Source organism: Bufo bufo, chromosome 4 (assembly GCF_905171765.1).
Source record: "Bufo bufo chromosome 4, aBufBuf1.1, whole genome shotgun sequence".
NCBI lineage: Eukaryota > Metazoa > Chordata > Amphibia > Anura > Bufonidae > Bufo > Bufo bufo.
The window spans coordinates 52742791-52765917 of record NC_053392.1 but is presented as its reverse complement, the minus strand read 5'-3'; the positions used below and the strand labels follow the sequence as shown (position 1 = coordinate 52765917).

At 44.3% G+C, this 23127-nt stretch overlaps 1 protein-coding gene across 2 annotated transcripts in view; it reads right to left on the bottom strand.

Moving 5' to 3' along the window:
- Window positions 1-23127, bottom strand: part of LOC120997237 (cytochrome P450 2C14-like) — a 106588-nt gene that overhangs the window by 68075 nt on the left and 15386 nt on the right. The window contains exons 1-4 of one of the 2 annotated variants that reach the window (XM_040427236.1): window positions 22462-22595; window positions 21858-22054; window positions 6032-6194; window positions 4844-4993 (exon numbers count right to left, since the gene is read on the bottom strand). In XM_040427236.1, the coding sequence (XP_040283170.1) occupies window positions 4844-4993; window positions 6032-6194; window positions 21858-22031 (487 nt within the window). In that variant the 5' untranslated portion in view covers window positions 22032-22054; window positions 22462-22595. Of the gene's footprint in view, window positions 1-4843; window positions 4994-6031; window positions 6195-21857; window positions 22055-22461; window positions 22596-23127 lie in introns of those variants that run through there. The other variant, XM_040427237.1, reaches the window with a different exon arrangement.

The window sequence follows — 23127 nt, the reverse complement described above, 5'->3', positions numbered from 1 at the left end:
CACCAAGTCTTCTGCAGAAAGTGCACAGGTGGCGCCTGAAACCCATGCCCATCAGTCTGTCACATCACCCCCGTGCATATCGGGGAACCTGTCTGAGCCTCAAGTCATGCAGCAGTCTCTTATGCTGTTTGAAGACTCTGCTGGCAGGGTTTCCCAAGGGCATCCACCTAACCCTCCCCCAGGGATGGAAGACATAGAATGCACAACCACTTATGTTTCCTGATGAGGACATGGGAATACCACCTCAGCACGTCTCTGATGATGACGAAAGACAGGTGCCAACTGCTGCGTCTTTCTGCAGTGTGGAGACCGAAAAGGAGGTCAGGGAGGAAGACTGGGTGGAAGACGATGCAGGGGACGTTGAGGTCCTAGACCCCACATGGAATGAAGGTCGTGCCACTGACTTTCAGAGTTCGGAGGAAGAGGCAGTGGTGAGACTGAGCCAACAGCGTAGCAAAAGAGGGAGCAGGGTGCAAAAGCAGAGCAGCCGTCGCCAAAACTGTTCGCCTGCTACTGGCCACCGTCACCAGGGACCGAGCACACCAAAGGCAGCTTCAAGGAGTTCCCTGGCATGGCACTTCTTCACACAATGTGCTGACGACAAGACCCGAGTGGTTTGCACGCTGTGCCATCAGAGCCTGAAGCGAGGCATTAACGTTCTGAACAATGCGAGACATGGGCTGCAGTGGAGTAAGCACCTTCAAAACCAAGAAAGGGCTCAGGCCCCTCCTGCTCCCTCTTTTGCTGCTGCCTCGGACTCTGGAGGAATGTTGGCACCTGCCGCCCAGCAAACAGAGAATGTGCCACCAACACCACCACCTCCGTCACCAAGCATCTCCACCATGTCACACGGAAACGTTCAGCTCTCCATCTCACAAACCTCGAAAGGAAAGTGTAAATTCCCACCTAGCCACCCTCGATCCCTGCCCCTGAATGCCAGCATTCCTAAACTACTGGCCTTTGAAATGCTGTCATTCAGGCTGGTGGAGACGGACAGCTTCAAACATCTCATGTCGCTTGCTGTCCCACAGTACGTCGTTCCCAGCCGCCACTACTTCTCCAGGAGAGCTGTGCCCTCCCTGTGTAACATCCCAGAGTTATGTTCCTAAACTCTTTCTCCCCGCTACAACATGTTAGGTGTATGTATATTGTCATCTTGTGTAATCTAACATTGCATTCTTAATTATATGTATTTTCTAGGCCTGTTTTATGTATTTTGCTGTAATTTCCATGTACACCAGCAGGTGGCAGCAGTATGTAGCAGGACCTTAGTCAGTTTAGTATTGCTAGACTGGAATAGTTCATTCCAGTCTGGTCTCCCCTCTGTAAGCAGAAGTGGGCTGGTCCCATGCCCTGTCTCATGGGGAGGGAAGGAAGTTCAGGGAGTGTTCCAGCTTCCCCTGCTAGGGGGAAGGCTGTGTTAGTAGGAGCTCCCAGACACAGGGATCCCACCACAGGATCAAGCCTCGGCTGAGGCCAAAGATCACTCTTCCCAATCTGAGCCCTTCAGCCTTGACTGTGGACAAGCAAGCAGCACCTCCAGAACTACAGAACTCCAGGAAGGACCATTCCCTGCGAGCAGTACTGTGAGTAACATATCCAGAGTCCAGGAGAAGCCAAATTCCTCCTCAGCTAGTCAGGCCCATACCAAGCAGAAGACAGACAGAGCAGAAGATAGATACCTGCCAGATTCTCCAGGCATATGATTAGAAGCAGAAGAGATAGTGATCCCTGCCACATGTTGCCAATACCTGCTGGGACCCAAGGCTATTGCTGTAACTCGTGTGGATTCATGCTGCCATTCAGTAAAGACAAGTTGGATTATATCCCTAGTCTGGATCTCATTCCTTACTACCAAAGTTCCTCAATTACTCCTACTAACAACACTCATTTTATTGCAAGTGAGCCAGGATCCAGTAGTCCAGCGTACCAAGGTAAGAGACACCGTTGACATTACACAGAGACACTATCCCCACTCTGGCATTCCTCACCTGATATGTGAGCTATAACATCTTAAAGGGCCCTGCAACAGTACCCTGCGCACATTGCAATTGGCGTCATGAACAAACCATAGACTTAGATACACATATCCTGACCCACTGCATTATTGGCCACCGTACCAGTGTCCTGCTCATTGCACCTGCACAACCAAGTATCGGATAAAATCAAGTGTGCACTGCGAAACGCCATCTGTGGCAAGGTCCACCTAACCACAGATACGTGGACCAGTAAGCACGGCCAGGGACGCTATATCTCCCTAACTGCACTCTGGGTAAATGTAGTGGCGGCTGGGCCCCAGGCGGAGAGCTGTTTGGCGCACTTCCTTCCACCGCCAAGGATCGCAGGGCATCATTCTTTGTCTCCTGTTGCCTCCTCTTCCTACTCGGCTTCCTCCTCCTCTTCTACCACCTCCTCATCCGGTCAGCGACAGACCTTCACCACCAACTTCAGCACAGCCAGGGGTAAATGTCAGCAGGCCATTCGGAAACTGATGTGTTTGTGGGACAGGCCCCACACCGCGCAGGCGTTGTGGTGGGGAATAGAACAACAGACCGACGAGTGGTTTCTGCCAGTGAGCCTCAAGCCCGGCATGGTGGTGTGCGATAATGGGCGAAATCTCGTTGCAGCTCTGGGACTAGCCGGTATGACGCACATCCCTTGCCTGGCGCATGTGCTGAATTTGGTAGTGCAGAAATTCATTCACAACTACCCCGACATGTCAGAGCTGCTGCATAAAGTGCGCGCCGTCTGTGCACACTTCCGGCGCTCGGCTGTCTGCTCTACAGCGTAACTTTGGCCTTCCCGCTCACCGCCTCATATTTGATGTGCCCACCAGGTGGAACTCCACCTTGCACATGCTGGAGAGACTGTGCGAGCAGCAGCAGGCCATAGTGGAGTTTCAGCTACAGCACGCACGGGTGAGTCGCACTGCGGAACAGCACCACTTTACCACCAATGACTGGGCCTACATGCGAGACCTGTGTGCCCTGTTGCACTGTTTCAAGTACTCCACCAACATGGCCAGTGGCGATGACGCCGTTATCATCGTTACACTACCACTTCTTTGTCTCCTTGAGAAAACACTTAGGGCGATGATGGAAGAGGATGTGGCCCAGGACGAGGAGGAGGAAGAGGGGTCATCTCTAACACTTTCAGGCCAGTCTTTTAGAAGTGGCTCAGAGGGAGGTTTTTTTTGCAACAGCAGAGGCTGGGTACAAATTTGTCCAGCCAGGGCCCACTACTGGAGGACAAGGAGGAGGAGAATGAGGAGGAGGATGGGGATGAAGCATGTTCACAGCAGGGTGGCACCCAACGCAGCTCGGGCCCATCACTGGTGCGTGGCTGGGAGGATACGGAGAACGCAGACGATATGCCTCCCACAGAGGACAGCTTGTCCTTACCTCTGGGCAGCCTGGCACACATGAACGACTACATGCTGCAGTGCCTGCGCAACGACTGCAGAGTTGCCCACATTTTAACGTGTGCTGACTACTGGGTGGCCACCCTGCTGGATCCCTGTTACAAAGACAATGTGCCGTCCTTAATTCCCTCACTGGAGCGTGATCGGAAGATGCGCGACTACAGGCATACGCTGGTAGACGCGCTGCTGAGAGCAATTCCGACTGACGCCGGGGGACAAGTGGAAGCACAAGGCGAAGGCAGGGGAGGAGGAAGAGGTCACCAACGCAGCTGTATCAGCGCCAGCACCTCAAAAGGCAGGGTTAGCATGGCGACATGTGGAAAAGCTTTGTCACCTCGCCGCAACAACCGGCTCCAACTGCTGATATGGAGCGTGTTAGCAGGAGGCAGCATTTGAACAACATGGTGGAACAGTACCTGTGCACACGCCTACACGTACTGACTGATGGTTCTGCCCAATTCAACTTCTGGGTCTCCAAATTGTCCACATGGCCAGAGCATGCCCTTTACGCCTTAGAGGTGCTGGCCTGCCCTGCAGCCAGTGTACTCTCTGAACGTGTATTTAGCACGGCAGGAGGCGTCATTACAGACAGACGCAGCCGCCTGTCCACAGGAATGAACCAGGCCTGGATCCCACAAGACTTGTCTGTACCTTGTGCAGAATAGACAGTTCTAACAGCCTCAACCATCCATCCTTGTACTCAAGTGCACTTATTACTTTTTTTTTTTTTATATGTCTCAATATTTTGGGGGATACCCCTATGTAAAAATGCAAAATAACACACATCTGTGTTGGCTGTCTATTCCTCCTTCACGCCGCTTCCACCTAGACCGCCACGTGAGCCTACATGGCCACATCCACCCATTCACCGCCTCCTCAACCTCTTCCTCCTACATCATTCCTAATTGTTATTTTTTTAAGGTCTTTTATGTTTTTTTAATTCATTTTCCTATCCACATTTGTTTGCAGAGCATTTGCCATGCTCTTAAGCACATTTTGATGCCTTTTGCAGCCCTTTAGCTCTTTCCAGGGCTATTTTAGAGCCATTTTAGTGGCCAAAAGTTCGGGTCCCCATTGACTTCAATGGGGTTTGGGTTCGGGTTCAAGTTCGGGTCAAGTTCGGGTTCCGAACCCGAACTTTTTTTTCAAGTTCGGCCGAACCTGCCAAACCCCAACATCCAGGTGTCCGCTCAACTCTAGTCACAAGTTGTTTCAAAGTCACAAGTGAATTGTAAAGACAGGGGAATTATATATAAAAAAAAACTGTACTTCTTTCTGAAATCCAATAGTTTTGGCTTTAACAACTGTATCAAAACTGCATCAAAATAGCACATAGTAAATCACACTTAGTACTGTTATATTGATGTAATGGACTGTAAATTGAAAAATATACTGTAAAATATAATATAATATATGACTCACCGTCATATGATTTTAACTTCTGTACTAAACACTCAGCCTCCTCAATAATCTTGTTTTCTATGCTCTTCTTGCCCATTCCATAATCTCGTAGTGTGGAGAGTGTGAATCTTCTCATCACTTTCCAGTTCTCTCCATTGGAAAAGACAATACCTAAAAGAAGTGAATGCACATTATACCCATCCATAAGACATTAGAATTACTAAAGTCCAGTGTGGACAAGCACTTAGAGAACAGGTCCCACCAATGATGAACTGACTGTCAACTGTTGCCATTCAGGGGAGCTGCCAATGGGACCTCAATGGACTGTCCATGTACAGCATGCAGAAGCTCTCTTCCCTAGTATGGGGCTCACTATATGTAATGTCAGCCTGGTGAACCAGGGGCTCTCCAGAAAACTTTTTTTTGGGCCTTTTGAGCTCACTGTTTTGAGCCTGAACCCTCTGAAGTACTCTGATTCTGGTTTGACTCTATCCAAATACACAAACAGGTCACAGAGATAAGATTAATGTAAAGGAAATGTGTCACCAAAGTTTTTTCTGCCAGTTAAAACCAGATGGAAGAACATATTCTTTTTTCAGATATGTTTTTATTTTCTAATTACAGATTTTTCTATTCTATTTCCTGGAATCAGCCATCTTACCTAATCTGTTCTTAACAGCATGTACAAAGCATTGCGAAAACTGCTTTATGGCACCCCCATGGGCCATAGACACAGTGGTCAGGGGGGGACCTCATCTAAATATTATCTATAAACAGAGGCGATATAATTACAGGCAGGATTAGAAAGACAGATAAGTAGGTGACTGCAGTAAAGTGATCTGTACAGACCAAGAAGTGGCACCTATTTTTATTACAGACCAGTAGGAAAACTGCAGGATTTTATGTTTTTTGTTTAAATATAGATAATAACATGGAAAATTAAAAATAACATTATCAAGTATTCTTTAAAAATAAGTTAAACATAAATGGGATTTAAACAATAGCTTATTTTCTGATGACATATTCCTTTTAAAGCAGATAACCCCTTTCGGGAGCTTATCTGGCAGAAAGAAAACTTTGTCTTCAACATCATCATGACTTGCTGAAAAGTACAATAACCTTGGACAAACAGTAATGGCATCGAGCAGAAGAATAGCATAGAAGGTGAGATGGTGAGAGAACATGTCAGTATTCATAATAAATGGTTACCATTGTTCTTTGCAAATTTTGCAGTCACCGGAACATAAGGTCTATCAGAAAATGCATCGGCGTGATTGATGAGCGCATCCTTAACAGCTTCATAGCCACATAGGACAACCGTTTTTGTCATGCCAAACTGGACACTAAAGACCGAGCCGTACGTCATAGAAAGCTGTGAATACAAATATGTTATGAGAATAACTTCAATTGTATCTGTAATTTATAGTCGCTTAAAGGGTTTGTCGTAACTTTTAAAATTAGCATCTTGTCTTATTTCTATGAGATTGCTGTAGCTAGTCTACTATCTCTGGGATTCCCACAGAGTGTGTACTGTGACACTTCATTCATTCTCATGAGTGGGGCATCCCAAAGGTCAGACCCCTAGTGATCAGACACTTATCTACTATATTCTGGATAGGAAATCACTGTTTGTCTTGAGACAACCCCTTTAATTTTATAACATATCTATAAAGCAATGGGAGTTCCACTTTCTAAAGAGATCATCAAACAAACCCCCGAACAGACACTGCATGTACCATAAGGTTCTAAAGGGAGTAGAAGGTCCCAAATGGCTAGGCAGGGCTGGATCCACCCTTTCATTACCGAAGAAAATAAACTCAGAATGTAGAGTTCGTTGCAGGGAAGTGAACACCTAAAGCAGCAAGGAGCAGATCTGGTCACAAAAACGATTGCAGACTACTTTGCCAGAGAAGGTAACTACTTACAACCTGGCTATAGCTTCATCTGTATGTAGAGGGACATGTATAAGCCATAGGCTGCTCATCATACCATAGTCAAAGGACAGAAAGGACCTTTTGTTCATACACTGTATTTGCAGTGAGCCCCTAAGGAAACAGAGCAGAGGATGGGAGTGGTAGTGGACCTGATGATATATGATGATGTATCACAGTGTACTTCGTCAGTCCGTCTCTCCTGGGGGGTCAATGCAGTGAAGGAAAGACACCCTTTTTCCCCCTGAGGCACTCCCTGTAGCCATGGACTCCCTGATTGATGGTAGTTCAGGGATGCCCATGGTGTTAATGTCCATTTGGGTGCTGGGAAGGGCACATAATGGAAATGCAATGTCATGGGTACCACCTGGATCCATAACAGCCAAGCGCATCCTGCCTCGCAACAGGCCCTAGTATACACCTAGAGATAGCCTCAGCTTTATACCAATCAATGTAGTTTAAGAGGACTGGTAGCAGTTGTGGTGCTCCCCATGTCTATATAGGTTATTTGGAGATCAGCATAAAAGTTAAGCCATAACCTGAAAAGATATGGTAAAAATTAACAAGCAGGATTGTGAAATAATGCAAATGATTTTGAAGGTTTGACATTGCTTGTCATTGTAAAAAAAAAAAAAACACTTTCAAACACTCTATTGGAGAAATTTTAGTTTATACAGTGATTCTCTCATTAAAGACCCTAGCCGATTTGCCAGAGTGGAGAAAGACTACATAAAGCATCTCTGGAGAATTCAACATGGATTGGATTCCCACGCAATTTAGAGATTACTACAGCAGGACTACCTATGACCATCATTTTTCAGGGAACCCTTCCAAATAAAGAAGATTATTTAAAGCAGTGATAGAATAAGTGGGCATTTCACTTTGTTTATATGGGACCACGAAGAAGAAAGCTATGGGGACCGAAGCACCGTCAAAACTAGTGTTGAGAAAATCTAAGAGGAATGAATTAAATCTGATATGAATTTAATCAAAACTTTAATTTGCCACGAAGGACAGTGCAGGGAAAGTATAGGGAGATTGTAGGGAGAGTTTTCAGACACTGTAGGGAGGGCATAGGGAGACTATAGGGACAGTGCAGGGACAGCGTACCAAGATGTTACCCTGTTTTTATTGAACACACCATGTAAACATTCACAGTGCAGGTGGAAAAAGGGTGTGAACCCCTAGACTAATGACATCTCCAAGAGCTAATTGGAGTGAGGTGTCAGCCAACTGGAGTCCAATCAATGAGATGAGATTGGAGGTGTTGGTTACAGCTGCCCTTACCCTATAAAAAAACACACACCAGTTCTGGATTTGCTCTTTACAAGAAACATTGCCTGATGCGAATGATGCCTCGCAAAAAAAAGAGCTCTCAGAAGACCTACGATTAAGAATTGTTGACTTGCATAAAGCTGGAAAGGGTTATAAAAGTAATAAAATGATAAAATATCTCCAACAGCCTTGCTGTTCATCAGTCCTCGGTAAGAAAAATTGTCTATAAATGGAGAAAGTTCAGCACTGCTGCTACTCTCCCTAGGAGTGGCCGTCCTGTAAAGATGACTGCAAGAGCACAGCACAGACTGCTCAATGAGGTGAAGAAGAATCCTAGAGTGTCAGCTAAAGACTTACAAAAGTCTCTGGCATATGCTAACATCCCTGTTAACTAATCTACGACACGTAAAACACTAAACGAGAATGGATTTCATAGGAGGATACATCAGAGGAAGCCACTGCTGTCCAAAAAAAACATTGCTGCACGTTTACAGTTTGCACAAGAGCACCTGGATGTTCCACAGCAGTACTGGCAAAATATTCTGTGGACAGATGAAACCAAAGTTGAGTTGTTTGAAAGAAACACACAACACTATGTGTGGAGAAAAAGAGGCACAGCACACCAACATCAAAACCTCATCCCAACTGTGAAGTATGGTGGTGGGGGCATCATGGTTTGGGGCTGCTTTTCTACGTCAGGGCCTGGACGGATTGCTATCATCGAAGGAAAAATGAATTCCCAAGTTTATCAAGACATTTTGCAGGAGAACTTAAGGCCATCTGTCCACCAGCTGAAGCTCAAAAGAAGATGGCTGTTGCAACAGGACAGCGACCCAAAGCATAGAAGTAAATCAACAACAGAAGGGCTTAAACAGAAGAAAATATGCCTTCTGGAGTGGCCCAGTCAGAGTCCTGGCCTCAACCCGATTAAGATGCTGTGGCATGACCTCAAGAAAGCGATTCACACCAGACATCCCAAGAATATTGCTGAACTAAAACAGTTCTGTAAAGATGAATGGTCAAGAATTACTCCTGACGGTTGTGCACGTCTGATCTGCAACTACAGGAAACGTTTGGTTGAAGTTATTGCTGCCAAAGGAGGTTCAACCAGTTATTAAATCCAAGGGTTCACATACTTTTTCCACCTGCACGGTGAATGCTTACATGGTGTGTTCAATAAAAACATGGTAACATTTAATTCTTTGTGTGTTATTAGTTTAAGCAGACTGTGATTGTCTATTGTTGTGACTTAGATAAAGATCAGATCACATTTTATGAATAATTTGTGCAGAAATCCATAGAATTCCTAACTGTATATAGGCACGTTCATATAGTTCATCTGCTAGGCCATTTATACTTAATCTATTCTGTTACACATAGACTGACTGTGAATTAGACTTAGTCCTCTTTCACACGAACAATACGGATTGTGTCAGGATGCGTTCAGGTTGCATTAGGTGAAACGTGCGCAATTTTGCCAGTAAATTTAGTCAGTTTTGTCTGCAATTGGGTTTAGCATTTCAGTTTTTTCCACCCAGGTGCAATCAGTTTTGATACGTTTTTCATACACATGAAAAAACTGAAGGTTTACAAACAAAATATCCTAGCAACCATCAGTGAAAAATGCATTGCATCTGGATTGCATCTGGATGCAATGCGTTTTTAACTTAAGCCCCATTCATTCTATGGGGCCAGGGCTGTGTGAAAAACTCAAAATATAGTACATACTGCGATGGTTAATTCACTCTTCAACATCGTCTCAGGTGACAACAGATACACACAGCCAGGAATCAGTGGGTTCCTCTGACACCACACTTAGTTGACCTGGCCCAGAAACAACCTCTGTGCCCTCACCTGTCCTGCAACTGCCTCTTTCTTTTGCCACTCTTTCTGCTTGAGAAGTAATGCATGCTGATGGCTCTGTTCCGCTTTTCAGCGAGGACAAGCTTAGTGAGGAAAGTCAGCAGCTACAGGCCAGAACAGACTGATGTCGGGGTGAGGGATAGACTGAGAGGAGAGGTCCACTCTGTCCTCTCTTAGACGTGCAACTAGAGATGATGACAGTCGGGTGGGAGCATGTTGCGAGCGGTCAGGGACGTGACCATGAGACTGGTGAGGGTGACATAAGTGAGAAACAGACATTAGTGGATGATGATGTAGCCAATCGCATGTGGGAGCCGGGTGAAGAGGAGGCATCATCATCAGGGGGTGAGGGTGGTAGTAGGCCCATGAGACAGCAGCAGAGTGGGAGCGTGCCTATGAGCCAGCAGGGTGGAAGCAGTGGGAGATCTGGAGCCAAATGTGCTCGGGGTAGACCGCCTGCTAATCAGGAGCCTAATTATAAAGAAACAACTAGCAGTGCATGGGTTCATAAAGTCAGCGGCAGGCAGTCAGCACGGAGTGTTGGAGGTAAAATGCCATACTCAGTAATGGGGGAATTTTTTATCAAGTCGCTAGAGGACGTTAGCATGACAGTATGCAGGATATGTGGGGAGAAGGTGAAGCGCGGTCAGGGTGCTTATGTTGGTATTATGGCCCTGCGTCAACAAATGGAGAATCAGCATAAAGTGACCTAGGAAAACCATGGCACTAATGTAGTGATATAGAATAACACAGAAACCTCCGTATCTCCCAGCGGCCTGCAGTCCATCTCCATCATTCATGGCTCCTCAACCTCAGCAGATGGAAGCTGTCATTCCTTCCCTTCATCTACAGCTCTTGATGCTTCTCCTCGTCATGTATTTCACCAGCAGTCGATCACTGAGGCAATTGCAAAGAGACAACAGTATGCATGTACTCATCCAACGGTGCAGAAGCTAAACGTGCACCTCGCCAAGTTACTGGTATTACAGCCCCTCCTTTTCCATATTGCGGACTATGAACATTTCAGAGAACTGATGGCTTCTGCCCACCCAAGGTGGAGAGTCGCAAGCCATCATTATTTCTCTAAAAAGCTGTACCAGTCCTGCACACATATGATGAGCACAAGTTGTAACTGTGGTCAAGGAAAATATATGTCCTTTACAACCTACTGGGTAAATGTGGTTCCGGCTCAGTCAAACCACCAACTTGCTCAGGTGATGTCAATGCTGCCTCCACGTTATAATCCTGGGATGTCCTCCTCTGCCTCCTCATCCTCCACCTTGTCCTAAGCCTACACTGTAGGCACAGTTCAGAGTAATCCTCCAGCATAACACCTATGCAAACCATGGCGTTGTCACGCGGTTCTGCAACTGGTCAGCCTGGGCTAACGGGGTCACACCAGGGTGGAACTGCTCTACGTTATCAACCATGGAATTATATCCTGTCTGTCTCCTCGCCAATTGGATATAGGAACCATGGTCACTGATAACAGGAAGAACATTCTGTCTGTGCTGCGTCAGAGAGGGCTGACCCATGTGCCCTGCATGGTGCATGTCTTCAATCTGGTTGTCACTAGTGATGAGCGGCAGGGGTCATATTCGAATCCGCAATATTTTGCTGAATATTCGTCGAATATTCGCAAATTCAAAAATTCGTTATATTCTATGATTTTTTTACTTGAAAAAATCGACAAGGTAATGATCGCGTAATATGCGAATTTTCGTAATGCAAATTTTTATCGCAAATTTTTCAATTGCCCGAGCAAAAACATGATTCCTCCCTGCTTCTTGCTTGTGGGCCAATGAGTCATAGCACTATATTGAATATATTAGTTTTTTTGAATATTCGTAATATTCTAAAACAAGAATATTTAGCAATATAGCGAATATTCGAAAAAACCCGAATATAGAGTAATTTAGCTAATATAGTGCTATAATCTTCTTTGTCTAATGGTTGTCATTTTTTTCTCATCTGAAGTAAAAAAAAAAAGATTATAGCAAAATTGCGGAACGGATGCGGACCCATTTTGCGGATGTGTGAATGGAAAAGATATCCCTCAAAATTAAAATAAATTAAATTATTAAAGTTAAGCAAAAAGCATAGATATGGTCGGCAATAACAAGTGCTCGGCGGCACTAAATCAGGTGCTCGGCGGCACCAAATCAGAAACCATATGTCCTACCACAATCCGGGGGGTTCCAGTGCACATCCATGAATCGAGGAGGGAAAGCAAAAAACATCCATCCCTGGGCTAGATGATGATGTGGTATTGAAGGACAGGGTGGGCAAAGAACTGTCCCTGATATTGCCCTACAGGGGGTACTATTCTGGCCCTGATAGCCTAACCACAGACCACCCGCCCTGATAAGAGCGAACCCGTCTGTAACCTTACCCTTTATAAAAATGGCCCTAGTAAGCCCCTAGCCCCTAGGCCCCTGACTTCCAGGTGATCACTATATAGATCTATGTGTTTTTGACTCTTTATAAAAGTATAAGTATATCGCACCCCTCTGTGTATCACACCTATCGATAGCACACCTATACTAGTCCTTAAAAGGACTTTTGTGGCCCTATTAGCTAGCGTTTGTTGTGCCTAACAGCCTGTCCCTGCTCCACACAGCAACCTCTCCCTACACTGGCAAAACACTGAATGTAAAATGGCGGCCAGATCAGGTTTATTTATAAGGTAGGGGGTATGTCCATGTGCTGAAACGTCTCAATTGGCTGTCCTGTACCACCTGATGGATGTGTCATGGGTCAAAGTTCTTCACAATGTAAAAGAATATGGCGGGCGCGAATATCTCCATATGTTCGCATGTTTGGCGAATCGCGAACACGCAAATTTTGCCGCTTTGCCCTCATTTATAGTGATGAGCAGCATAGGCAATATTCGTTTTTGCAATATTTCGCAAATTTTTGGCCTAATATTCGCCATAAATTAGCAAATTCTAGAATTCATGATCTCCAGTCATTATTTTCTTGATTCCGAAAATCGGCAATGTAATATGTGCATATTGCGCACACAATACAGGCGTAACTCAATTTTGCTAAATTTTTCAAGCTGCTAGAAGTTTTCTGAGACTGGAGAAAATGCACAGTACAGTAATTCCTATCACACTACCTAACACCCTGCACTAGATCACTATCTAACCTACACTGACTATCTCCCACTAACTATCTGTATTATATATATAAGCTAACTAACTATCTAATGTAAATGACTCAGCAAAGCACAGAGCACAGTGATGACACTGCTCTCACTCTCAAAACTGCAAAAAACAGCAGAAAATGGCTGCTGGGGAGGTTCTTATATAGTAAGGGGTAGGCAGCTTTCCTATTGGTTGCTAGGGATGTTGCTAAGCTCAGACAAAGACATTGCAGCCTTCTTATTGGCCCACAAGCAAGAAGTGAGGTTACTGATGAAAAAAATCTAGAATATTCGCATTTACGAAGATATAGCACTATATTCTACATCTTAGCGAATTCTCGAAGTGCCGATATTCACGATAAAAATTTGCAATTACAATATTCGTGCTCAACACTACTCATTTACACCTTCCCAACTGGAAAGTTTGAATGCACCTCTCAATAAGCCAGAGTTCCGGAAATTAATTCTATCCTTTCCATTAGGGAAAACCCCAGGCCCCGACGGGCTCTCTAGCAAGTATTATAGACAATTTCACTCAATTCTAATGCCCTACTTGTTAAAAGAGTATGATGGGCACCCCTTTCACTCCGGATATGTTAAAGGCATTGATAATTTCACTCCCTAAACTGGGTAAGCCCAACAACGTCCCTCAGAACTTTAAATACATACCCTTACTCAATTCAGACAATAAAATATTTGTCAAAGCGATATCTTCTACGCTATCCCCCATTCTCTCTTTGCTCATTAAAGATGACCAAATGGGAATAGTTTAAAGGGCGACATGCATCGGATAACACCTGAAGGATACTAGAATTGTTTAAAGGGGTTGGCCACCATAAGTATAAAAACAAATAAAGTGCCCCAGACAATAACTAATGCAAAGAGGAATTTGTATCATGACAGATATACTGTATATATATCATTTTTCTACTGCATTCGGCATAGCATGCTCCCATTAATGAGAGGCTGTGTGGGCAGAGCAGCTGCAAAGTGAAAGTAAAAATCCCAGCATGCATCACAGCAAAGCGTCTCCAGGGGAGCGGTCACATGACATCTCTGCCTACTTGTGATGCCATAGTGACAACAGCACCTTAGGTGTCATTTCATCAGTGCTCTAGCATACCTCCCAACTTTAGAATAGAAGGAAGAGGGACACTACGTGCCCAAGGCTACTTTCACACTTGTGTTTTTTGCGGATCCGTCATGGATCTGTAAAAACGGTTCTGTTACCATAATATAACCGCATGCATCCGCCATAAACGGATCCATTTGTATTAGGTCTTCTATAACCATAACGGATCCATCTTGAACACCATTGAAAGTGAATGGGGGACGGATCAGTTTTCCACAGTGCCCGCCCCTTTAAAAGTGACCTCTGCAGTGCCCGCCCCTTTAAGAGTGACCTCCACGGCAGCTGCTCCTTTAAGGCTAGGGCTACATGAAGCCATGTGTCACGCGACATTTTGTCATACCAATGTCGTGCAACAATTTTTATAATGATAGGCTATGGTGTCGCACTGCGACATGCTGCAACTGCAACATGACAGTCACAAAAAAGCCATCCAAGATGGATGCATGTAGCAGTGTAGTTGTGCCCTATGTGTTGAGCAACTTATTGTCGTCGTGTAGCCCTAGCCTAAAGCTGGCCTACAGCAGTGAAGAAAAATGTCTGGGTTGTTATGGAAACCTGGAGTAAACCAGTGTGTATGTGGAGACTAAGGGCCTGCAAGCTTCTATTGGCTGATAAGGGACATGTGACCGTGTGTATGGCAGTTGGGATATGAAGAGAAAGACTTGCAGGCTTGTATTGGCTAATGCAGGTAATTTTTGGGGGAATATCTCAGGAACAGTACGTCCTAGAGAGCTGAGACCTGGTCTAAAACCTTCCCGGACACCTAATGTACCTGTGTGCCAAATTTGGTGAAGATCGGTCCAGTCTTTTGGTCGCGCATAAAGAACAGACAGACAGACAGACGATCAGACAGACGATCAGACAGAAACAAATTTTTATATATATAAGAGACTAACAGAAGGACCCGGCTTTGCACGGATATATTTAATCTATTTATTTTAATGTTTCTGTGTGTCGTTAAAAGATATCGACAGTATCCCTATAACAGTGACCTCTACAGCACCTGCCCCACTGTCTGCTGAGCTGTGCATCCAATCCTATCCTGTGTGATACTGTCCGCTGAGCTATGTATCTAATCCTATCCTGTGTGATACCGTCTGCTGAGCTGTGTATCTAATCCTATCCTGTGTGATACTGTCCGCTGAGCTATGTATCTAATCCTATCCTGTGTGATACTGTCTGCTGAGCTGTGTATCTAATCCTACCCTGTGTGATGCTGTCTGCTGAGCTGTGTATCTAATCCTATCCAGTGTAATACTGTCTGCTGAGCTGTGTATCTAATCCTTGCTGAGCTGTGTATCTAATACTATCCTGTGTGATAAACTGTCTGCTGAGCTGTGTATCTAATCCTATCCTGTGTGATACTGTCTGCTAAGCTGTGTATCTAATATCCTATCCTGTGTAATACTGTCTGCTGAGCTGTGTATCTAATCCTATCCTGTGTGATACTGTCTGCTGAGCTGTGTATCTAATCCTATCCTGTGTGATACTGTCCGCTGAGCTATGTATCTAATCCTATCCTGTGTGATACTGTCTGCTGAGCTGTGTATCTAATCCTATCCTGTGTGATACTGTCCGCTGAGCTATGTATCTAATCCTATCCTGTGTGATACTGTCTGCTGAGCTGTGTATCTAATCCTACCCTGTGTGATGCTGTCTGCTGAGCTGTGTATCTAATCCTATCCAGTGTAATACTGTCTGCTGAGCTGTGTATCTAATCCTATCCAGTGTAATACTGTCTGCTGAGCTGTGTATCTAATCCTTGCTGAGCTGTGTATCTAATACTATCCTGTGTGATAAACTGTCTGCTGAGCTGTGTTTCTAATCCTATCCTGTGTGATACTGTCTTCTGAGCTGTGCATCTAATCCTATCCTGTGTGATACTGTCTGCTGAGCTGTGTATCTAATCCTATCCTGTGTGATACTGTCTGCTAAGCTGTGTATCTAATATCCTATCCTGTGTGATACCGTCTGCTGAGCTGTGTATCTAATTCTATCCTGTGTGATACTGTCTGCTGAGCGATGTATCTAATCCTATCCTGTGTGATACTGTCTGCTGAGCTGTGTATATAATCCTATCCTGTGTGATAATGTCTGCTGAGCTGTGTATCTAATCCTATCCTGTGTGATACTGTCTGCTGAGCTGTGTATATAATCCTATCCTGTGTGATACTGTCTGCTGAGCTGTGTATCTAATCCTATCCTGTGTGATACTGTCTGCTGAGCTGTGTATCTAATCCTATCCTGTGTGATACTGTCTGCTGAGCTGTGTATCTAATCCTATCCTGTGTGATACTGTCTGCTGAGCTGTGTATCTAATCCTATCCTATGTGATACTGTCTTCTGAGCTGTGTATCTAATATCCTATAACATCCTAGTGTCCCTGTTTGGCCGTGTTGACATCACTGTTTATTTTTCAGTTCTTCTGATCCGTCAGAAGAAGAGAAAAATAGCAATAATTTAATGGTTCCTGTAGAACGCAGGAGAGGGTCCAAACACAGAAGACATGCAAATATTTCAATCACATGTTATCTCTTTTTTGGACCCACTTCTGTTTTTGCCTCGCCAATATTGATCAAATACTGATTAAAATAAATGACCAATTACTGACTGTGTGATAGAGACTGCATGCAGGACTTCTTTTCTGTCTGAATAAAGGCGATTTCAGAGTCAAATGGCCAAAACTCATGCAAACTGAGAATGAGGCCTCTATCACACATGATTAGGAAGTAAAAAGCAGGAGTGGGTACAAAACACAGAAGACATGCAAATATTCCCATCGCGTGTCATCTGTGTTTTGGAGCCACTGTTTTTGTCTTACCAATACAAATAAAATGCTGACCAAATACTGACAGTATGAAGGGGGATTCTCAAACTACAGGATCCGCTTTTTTTTGGGCTGTTCTTCTGATTTGATCAGAAGAACGGAAAAATAAAAAGTGATGTGAACACATCCTTACTGCTGACCCTCTCCCCACTGTTGTGGGGCCACTACTTGAATTTTGGTCCACTGCACGGTTAAGTCCATGACAATAAATTTGACCTGGCACTAATATTGACCTGTAAGGCGGAGTTCACCCTATTGTTATTTCCATCACTTATCGTAAGGCAAATTCAGGAGACAAGCCTATTCTCGGATTAGGTAACAAGAATAGATGTGCACCTGCTCTGTGGGTTTGACCCACCCCTGTATTTGGCTGACAATGACTGACCAAATATGTGAAGTGTGATCTAAACTTAAGGCTACATGCACATGGCAGTGAAAAACAGACATTTTTAAGGGACGTTTATTTTACTGAGGCCTTTCTGAGAAACGGACGTTAAAAATTGATCCATTCAATTGTATGGGGGCAGTCTGTCAGTGAAAAACGGACACAATAGAACATATTCTATTTTTTTACGTCCGTTTTTCACTGACAGTCAAAATAACTGCCATGTGAATAACCCCATAGACTGCCATTGGTCTTAAAACAGACGTGTGATGGTCGTTAAAATAATGTACATCACATGTCCGTTTTTCAATGTCGTGTGCGTGTGGCCTAATAGTGACTCACAGTCATTCTAAATCTAACAGCAGGGATTCAAACACGTGTTTGCACTGCCATAAAATGGATTTTAAAAAAATATAATTTTCTCCACTACTTTACTGGCGCTGCCTCCATGTCATTGTTTTATTCCACTAAAGAGTCATTGGGACACCTGCAGGGGCACGCAACATTTATTTTTTGCTTTACTGAAGGATGCTGTACGCTTTATTTTGGGTTTTAGCTAAGGGGTTAGCCAGAAACGTTGGTTGCCCGCACGATGATCCGCACGTACATACCGTATTTTTTGCCCTATAAGACGCACTCCCCCCTTAAAAGTGGGGGTAAAATGGCAGTGCGTCCTATGGGGTGAATGCTGCCATTTTTACTTTGCACTAAAACATCGCCAGCCGCGATGCTGCACAGCGCGGCCGGCGATGTATTAGCGGGGAGGGAGGAGGGGCTGGAGGCCTGCAACTTGTGTTGGAATCGCAGCGGGGCCCAGTGCAGTCACTGTTCTCTATTACACCGGGCCCTGCTCACAGCAGTATTTATTAAGTGAAGTCACGGGTAAAGCTTTGTTAAGATATAGCAATCCTCTGCAGCAGTAGCGCACGTAGTACTCACTACGAAACTCCCGTAGAAGGCAGGCTGGCCGGTAAACTCACTTCTTCATGCTCATGCTCCTCCCACTTTATGGGAGCAGGTGCATGATGGAGTGAGTGACGTTACGCTGCCGGCTGCCCTGCCTGCTACTGGAGTTTCATAGTGAGTACTACGTGCGCTACTGCTGTAGAGGATTGCTATACCATAACAAAGTTTTACCCATGACTTCACTTAATAAATACTGCTGTGAGCGGGGCCCTGTGTAATAGAGTACAGTGACTGCACCAGGCCCCGCCGCGATTCCAACACAAGTTGCTGGCCTCCACCCCCTGTATTGGGGGGTCACTATTTACACAAGGACAGTGTTATGGGGGGGGATCTGTGGATGACACATATATAGCATAAGATGCTATATATGTGTCATCCACAGATCCCCCCATAACAGTGTCATCCACAGATCCCCCATAACAGTGTCATCCACAGATCCCCCTATAGCAGTGTCAGCCACAGATCCCCCTATAGCAGTGTCATCCACAGATCCCCCCATAACAGTGTCATCCACAGATCCCCCATAACAGTGTCATCAACAGATCCCCCCATAACAGTGTCATCCACAGATCCCCCCATAACAGTGTCATCCACAGATCCCCCCATAACAGTGTCATCCACAGATCCCCCCATAACAGTGTCATCCACAGATCCCCCCCATAAGGCTACATTCACACGTCAGTATTTTTCTATAATCCGATTTTCTGTCCGTTTTTTGCGGATCCGTTGTTCCTGAAAATGTTTCCGTATGTCATCCGTTTTTTGCGGATCCGCAAAAAACGGAAACATGTATAAATTTCAATAAGCAAATAAAGTTGTTTGGATTTCTTGGAAAAAAAAATAAAAAAATTAAGGCCTAATTCACACGTCCGCAATATGTTTTGCGGATACACGGAGACACGGATCCGCAAAACACGGAAAGCGGCAATGTGTGTTCCGCATTTTGCGGACCGCACATTGCCGACATAATAGAATATGCCTGTTCTTGTCCGCAATTGCGGACAAGAATAGGACATGTTCTATTTTTTTGCGGAAACGGAAGCACGGATGCGGAAGTGCGGATCCGCAAATGTGGATGCGGACAGCACATTCCGTTCCCATAGAGAATGAATGGGTCTGCACCCTTTCCGCAAAATTGCGGAAAGGATGCGGACCCATTTTGCGGACGTGTGAATGGAGCCTAAATGTAATTTCCAGGAACGGATTCCGTATAAAACGGATGACATACGGAATGACATCCGTATGTCTTCCGTTTTTTGCGGATCCATTGACTTTGTATTGTACCAGGATCCGATTTTTCAGGAAAAGAATAGGACATGTTTTATATTTAAACGGACATGCGGAACGGAACAACGGAAACGGACAGCACACATTGTGCTGTCCGTTTTTTTCCAGGACCCATTGAAAATGAATGGGTCCAGATTTGGTCCAGATCTGTTCCAGAAAAAACGGAACAGATCAGGAAAGAAAAAACGGACGTGTGAATGGACCCTAACAGTGTCATCCACAGATCCCCCATAACAGTTTCATCCACAGATCCACATAACAGTGCGTCATCCCCAGATCTCTGCATAATTGTGTCATCCACAGATCACCATTAGTTCAAAACCCACCAAAAGCACACCTTTTGGTTAAAACTTTTTTTCTTATTTTCCTCCTCAAAAACTTAGGTGCGTCTTATTGGGCGAAAAATATGGTATGTCATTCTGACGCGCAGTAACTGTTTCACTACCAGAAAGGTTAGCTGTGCATGTTGCTGCACTGCACAGTGATGTACACCAGGATAGATACTCCCTAAAGTTTAGCTGCAGGCCGGGATAGACCTGATTTAACGCGCTTCGTGATGAATTAATTCGCATTGAAGCAAATTTTTTTTTTTAATTTGGGAAAAATTTGGTGAAGTGACGGAATAGAATTTTTGAAAACTTCACTCATCTCTAGTCAAAACGGCTGCAGAGGGGGATCATTGAAGTAATACTTTTTTTTTCTAATTTAACCTTTCTGGCCATTATAAAAAAGATAATATTGCTCTAAAAAGTACCTTTAAACAGCTCAAGAGGAAATAGGAAATATCTGCAGGTTTCTGCGTCTACTACTAAGGAATGCTTCTGAAATTGGATTTCCAAAAAGGCACTTCTTTAGACCTAGCGCGAGCGGGGAAAAGTTGCAGATTGCGCAATCTGCGCCTGAAATACACCTAATATAGGCAGATTTCAGGTCAATAAATGACCCCCTTTGTGACTACTGTAAATGATAACTTAATAGCTGCCACAGTGCTCTACCAAGCTATACGAAGATGCAGAAACCAGAAAACTGGCTGACATAGCTAAAAAAATATAGCAAACAATAATAAGTCAGGAATAATTCTTAAAGGGAGTCTGTCACCACATTTGGGCATATTAGACTGATAGTGTTATATGATCCACCCAGAACTTAAAAACAGTACCTTTGTTGTAGAAAACGGACCTTTCTTTTAGCCGAAAATCAACTTTTAACATTATGTTAATGAGCCCTCTCAAGTGCCCAGGGCGGCGTCTCAATCGTCCGAGCCCCAGGCAGCACCTCCTCAACGGCTCATAACCCGCCCTCCGTGTGCGTCTGCCCGCCCGTTTACTCCCCTCCTCTGTCCTTTTCCACAGCAGCTGAGCGGTCAAATTCGTAGCGGGCGCATGCGCAATGCGATGCCCGCTCCTGGCAGGGCATCGCAATACCTACTGCGCATGCGCCCGCTACGAATTTGACCGCGCAGCTGCAGTGGAAAAGGACAGAGGAGGGGAGTAAACGGGCGGGCAGACGCACACGGAGGGCGGGGTTATGAGCCGTTGAGGAGGTGCTGCCCGGGGCTCGGACGATTGAGACGCCGCCCTGGGCACTTGAGAGGGCTCATTAACATAATGTTAAAAGTTGATTTTCGGCTAAAAGAAAGGTCCGATTTCTACAACAAAGGTACTGTTTTTAAGTTCTGGGTGGCACATATAACACTATTTGATCAGTCTAATATGCCCAAATATGGTGACAGACTCCCTTTAAGTGAATGTCCACCCTTTCTATCTAAATGGACTGTAAATTTTGGGCTGATAAAAAGGATTGGTCCAGGATTAAGAAAACATGGCTACTTTCTTGTAGAAATGGTGCCACTCCTGCCCATTGGTTGTGTCTGGTATTGCAGCTGAGCTCCATTAAACTGAATAAAGATGAGCGCTAATGCTACACACGATCCAAAGACAACCATGGCACCATTTCTTGAAAAAAGCAGCCATGTTTTCTCAATTTTGGATGAAACCCCTTCCATTATAATTTGCAACATATAATCAAACCCCAGGATAGGCTGTAGTTCACAACAAAACCACTGGGTGGCCACAAGACACATATAGCATAGACATTTTGGGACAGAATATCACAAAATAATTGTATTTTCCAAAGCTACTCATCTGCCAAATATATTGGGATATGTTAAACCAAGAGCAAAGATAAAGTACAAATTGGTATTAGAGAATTTGTGCATTACCTCCATGAACGTTTTATGAGGTTTTGACATGTCCAGCGAGAAAACATTTCCAACGATTGGTAACGGCTTTGGTCCAGGTGGGAAATTTTTATACTTTCCTTGATTCTGGCTCTTAAAAACAGCGGCCAAAAATAAGATGACAACAGCTGCGAGCAGAACTGTGATCAGGTCCATGGTGAATGGGAGCTCTGTGTAATCTAGTAGAAGAAGACAGGACATGAATGATTTTTGTGTGGCATTTACGTTTCTTTTTGAAAATAAAAGTAAATATCTTGCAACAAACAAAAGTTTCTTCTTTTAATTTTCTACATTTTTGTTAATGTGTGCATACTTTTGTTGCCTCAATGTAGATAAAAGATGTAAATGATCTTTTAAAATAGGGCTTTGAGACGATTATGGTCAACAATTTTGAGACATTTTGCATTTTTATACTCACTCCACTTTTGAAAAACTGGGTGGGAATGTAGTTATAGCTAGGCTATCGAGCTGATTTGTTATAGATATCCTGTGACATTTGGTAAATTTGTCTCAAAATGCGGCAACACAGGCTACCTTCAAAACTGACTTAGAAAGCTCCTCTTACGATAAATCCCCTTTCTCTTACTTTGTGTAGTGCGGAGTTCAGAAGAACAATCCTCCGATGAAGACTCTTATATTCTGTCCTCTTGTGGTGAATCCTTGGCTTTTAAGCTTTTAGAGAACATAGAATTATGACACAAGTATATAATTAACTTTGCAGAACCTGCTCCACCCAATGATAAACTCCAGTAAACACAAGTGAAATGTTGCATAAGTTAATCTTTGGCAGGCTCAGCAAAGAGTTTGTTTTTGCTTTATTACATTCTGGTTGCTATAGCTTTTTTTTTTAATGTAGATGTAGGAAGGCTTGTATCTTTAGGAGTCCGACTGCTGGGACGCCCACCGATCCTAAGAACAGGGGTCCTGTTCCCCCACCATCTGCTGATCCATTTGTTTTCTAAGAGACCACCAGAGATAACCCAGTTATTTTCAGAATTATTTTGAACTTTTGAAATTTTAGATTTACTCCTCTGAGTGTGCTGTCATACATTCAGGCTTTTTGATGCAGTTTTTCAAGCCAAATCAGCTGTGGATCATAATAGGAGAAAAAGTATTAAGGGCAGATACAACTTATCCACTTTTTTCAATCTACTCCTGGTTCTGGCTTCAAAAACAGTATGAAAGACTGAAACGTGTGGCAGCACCCTGAGGGATTTATTTTTAGCTAAAATAATGACTCTACTAGTTATAG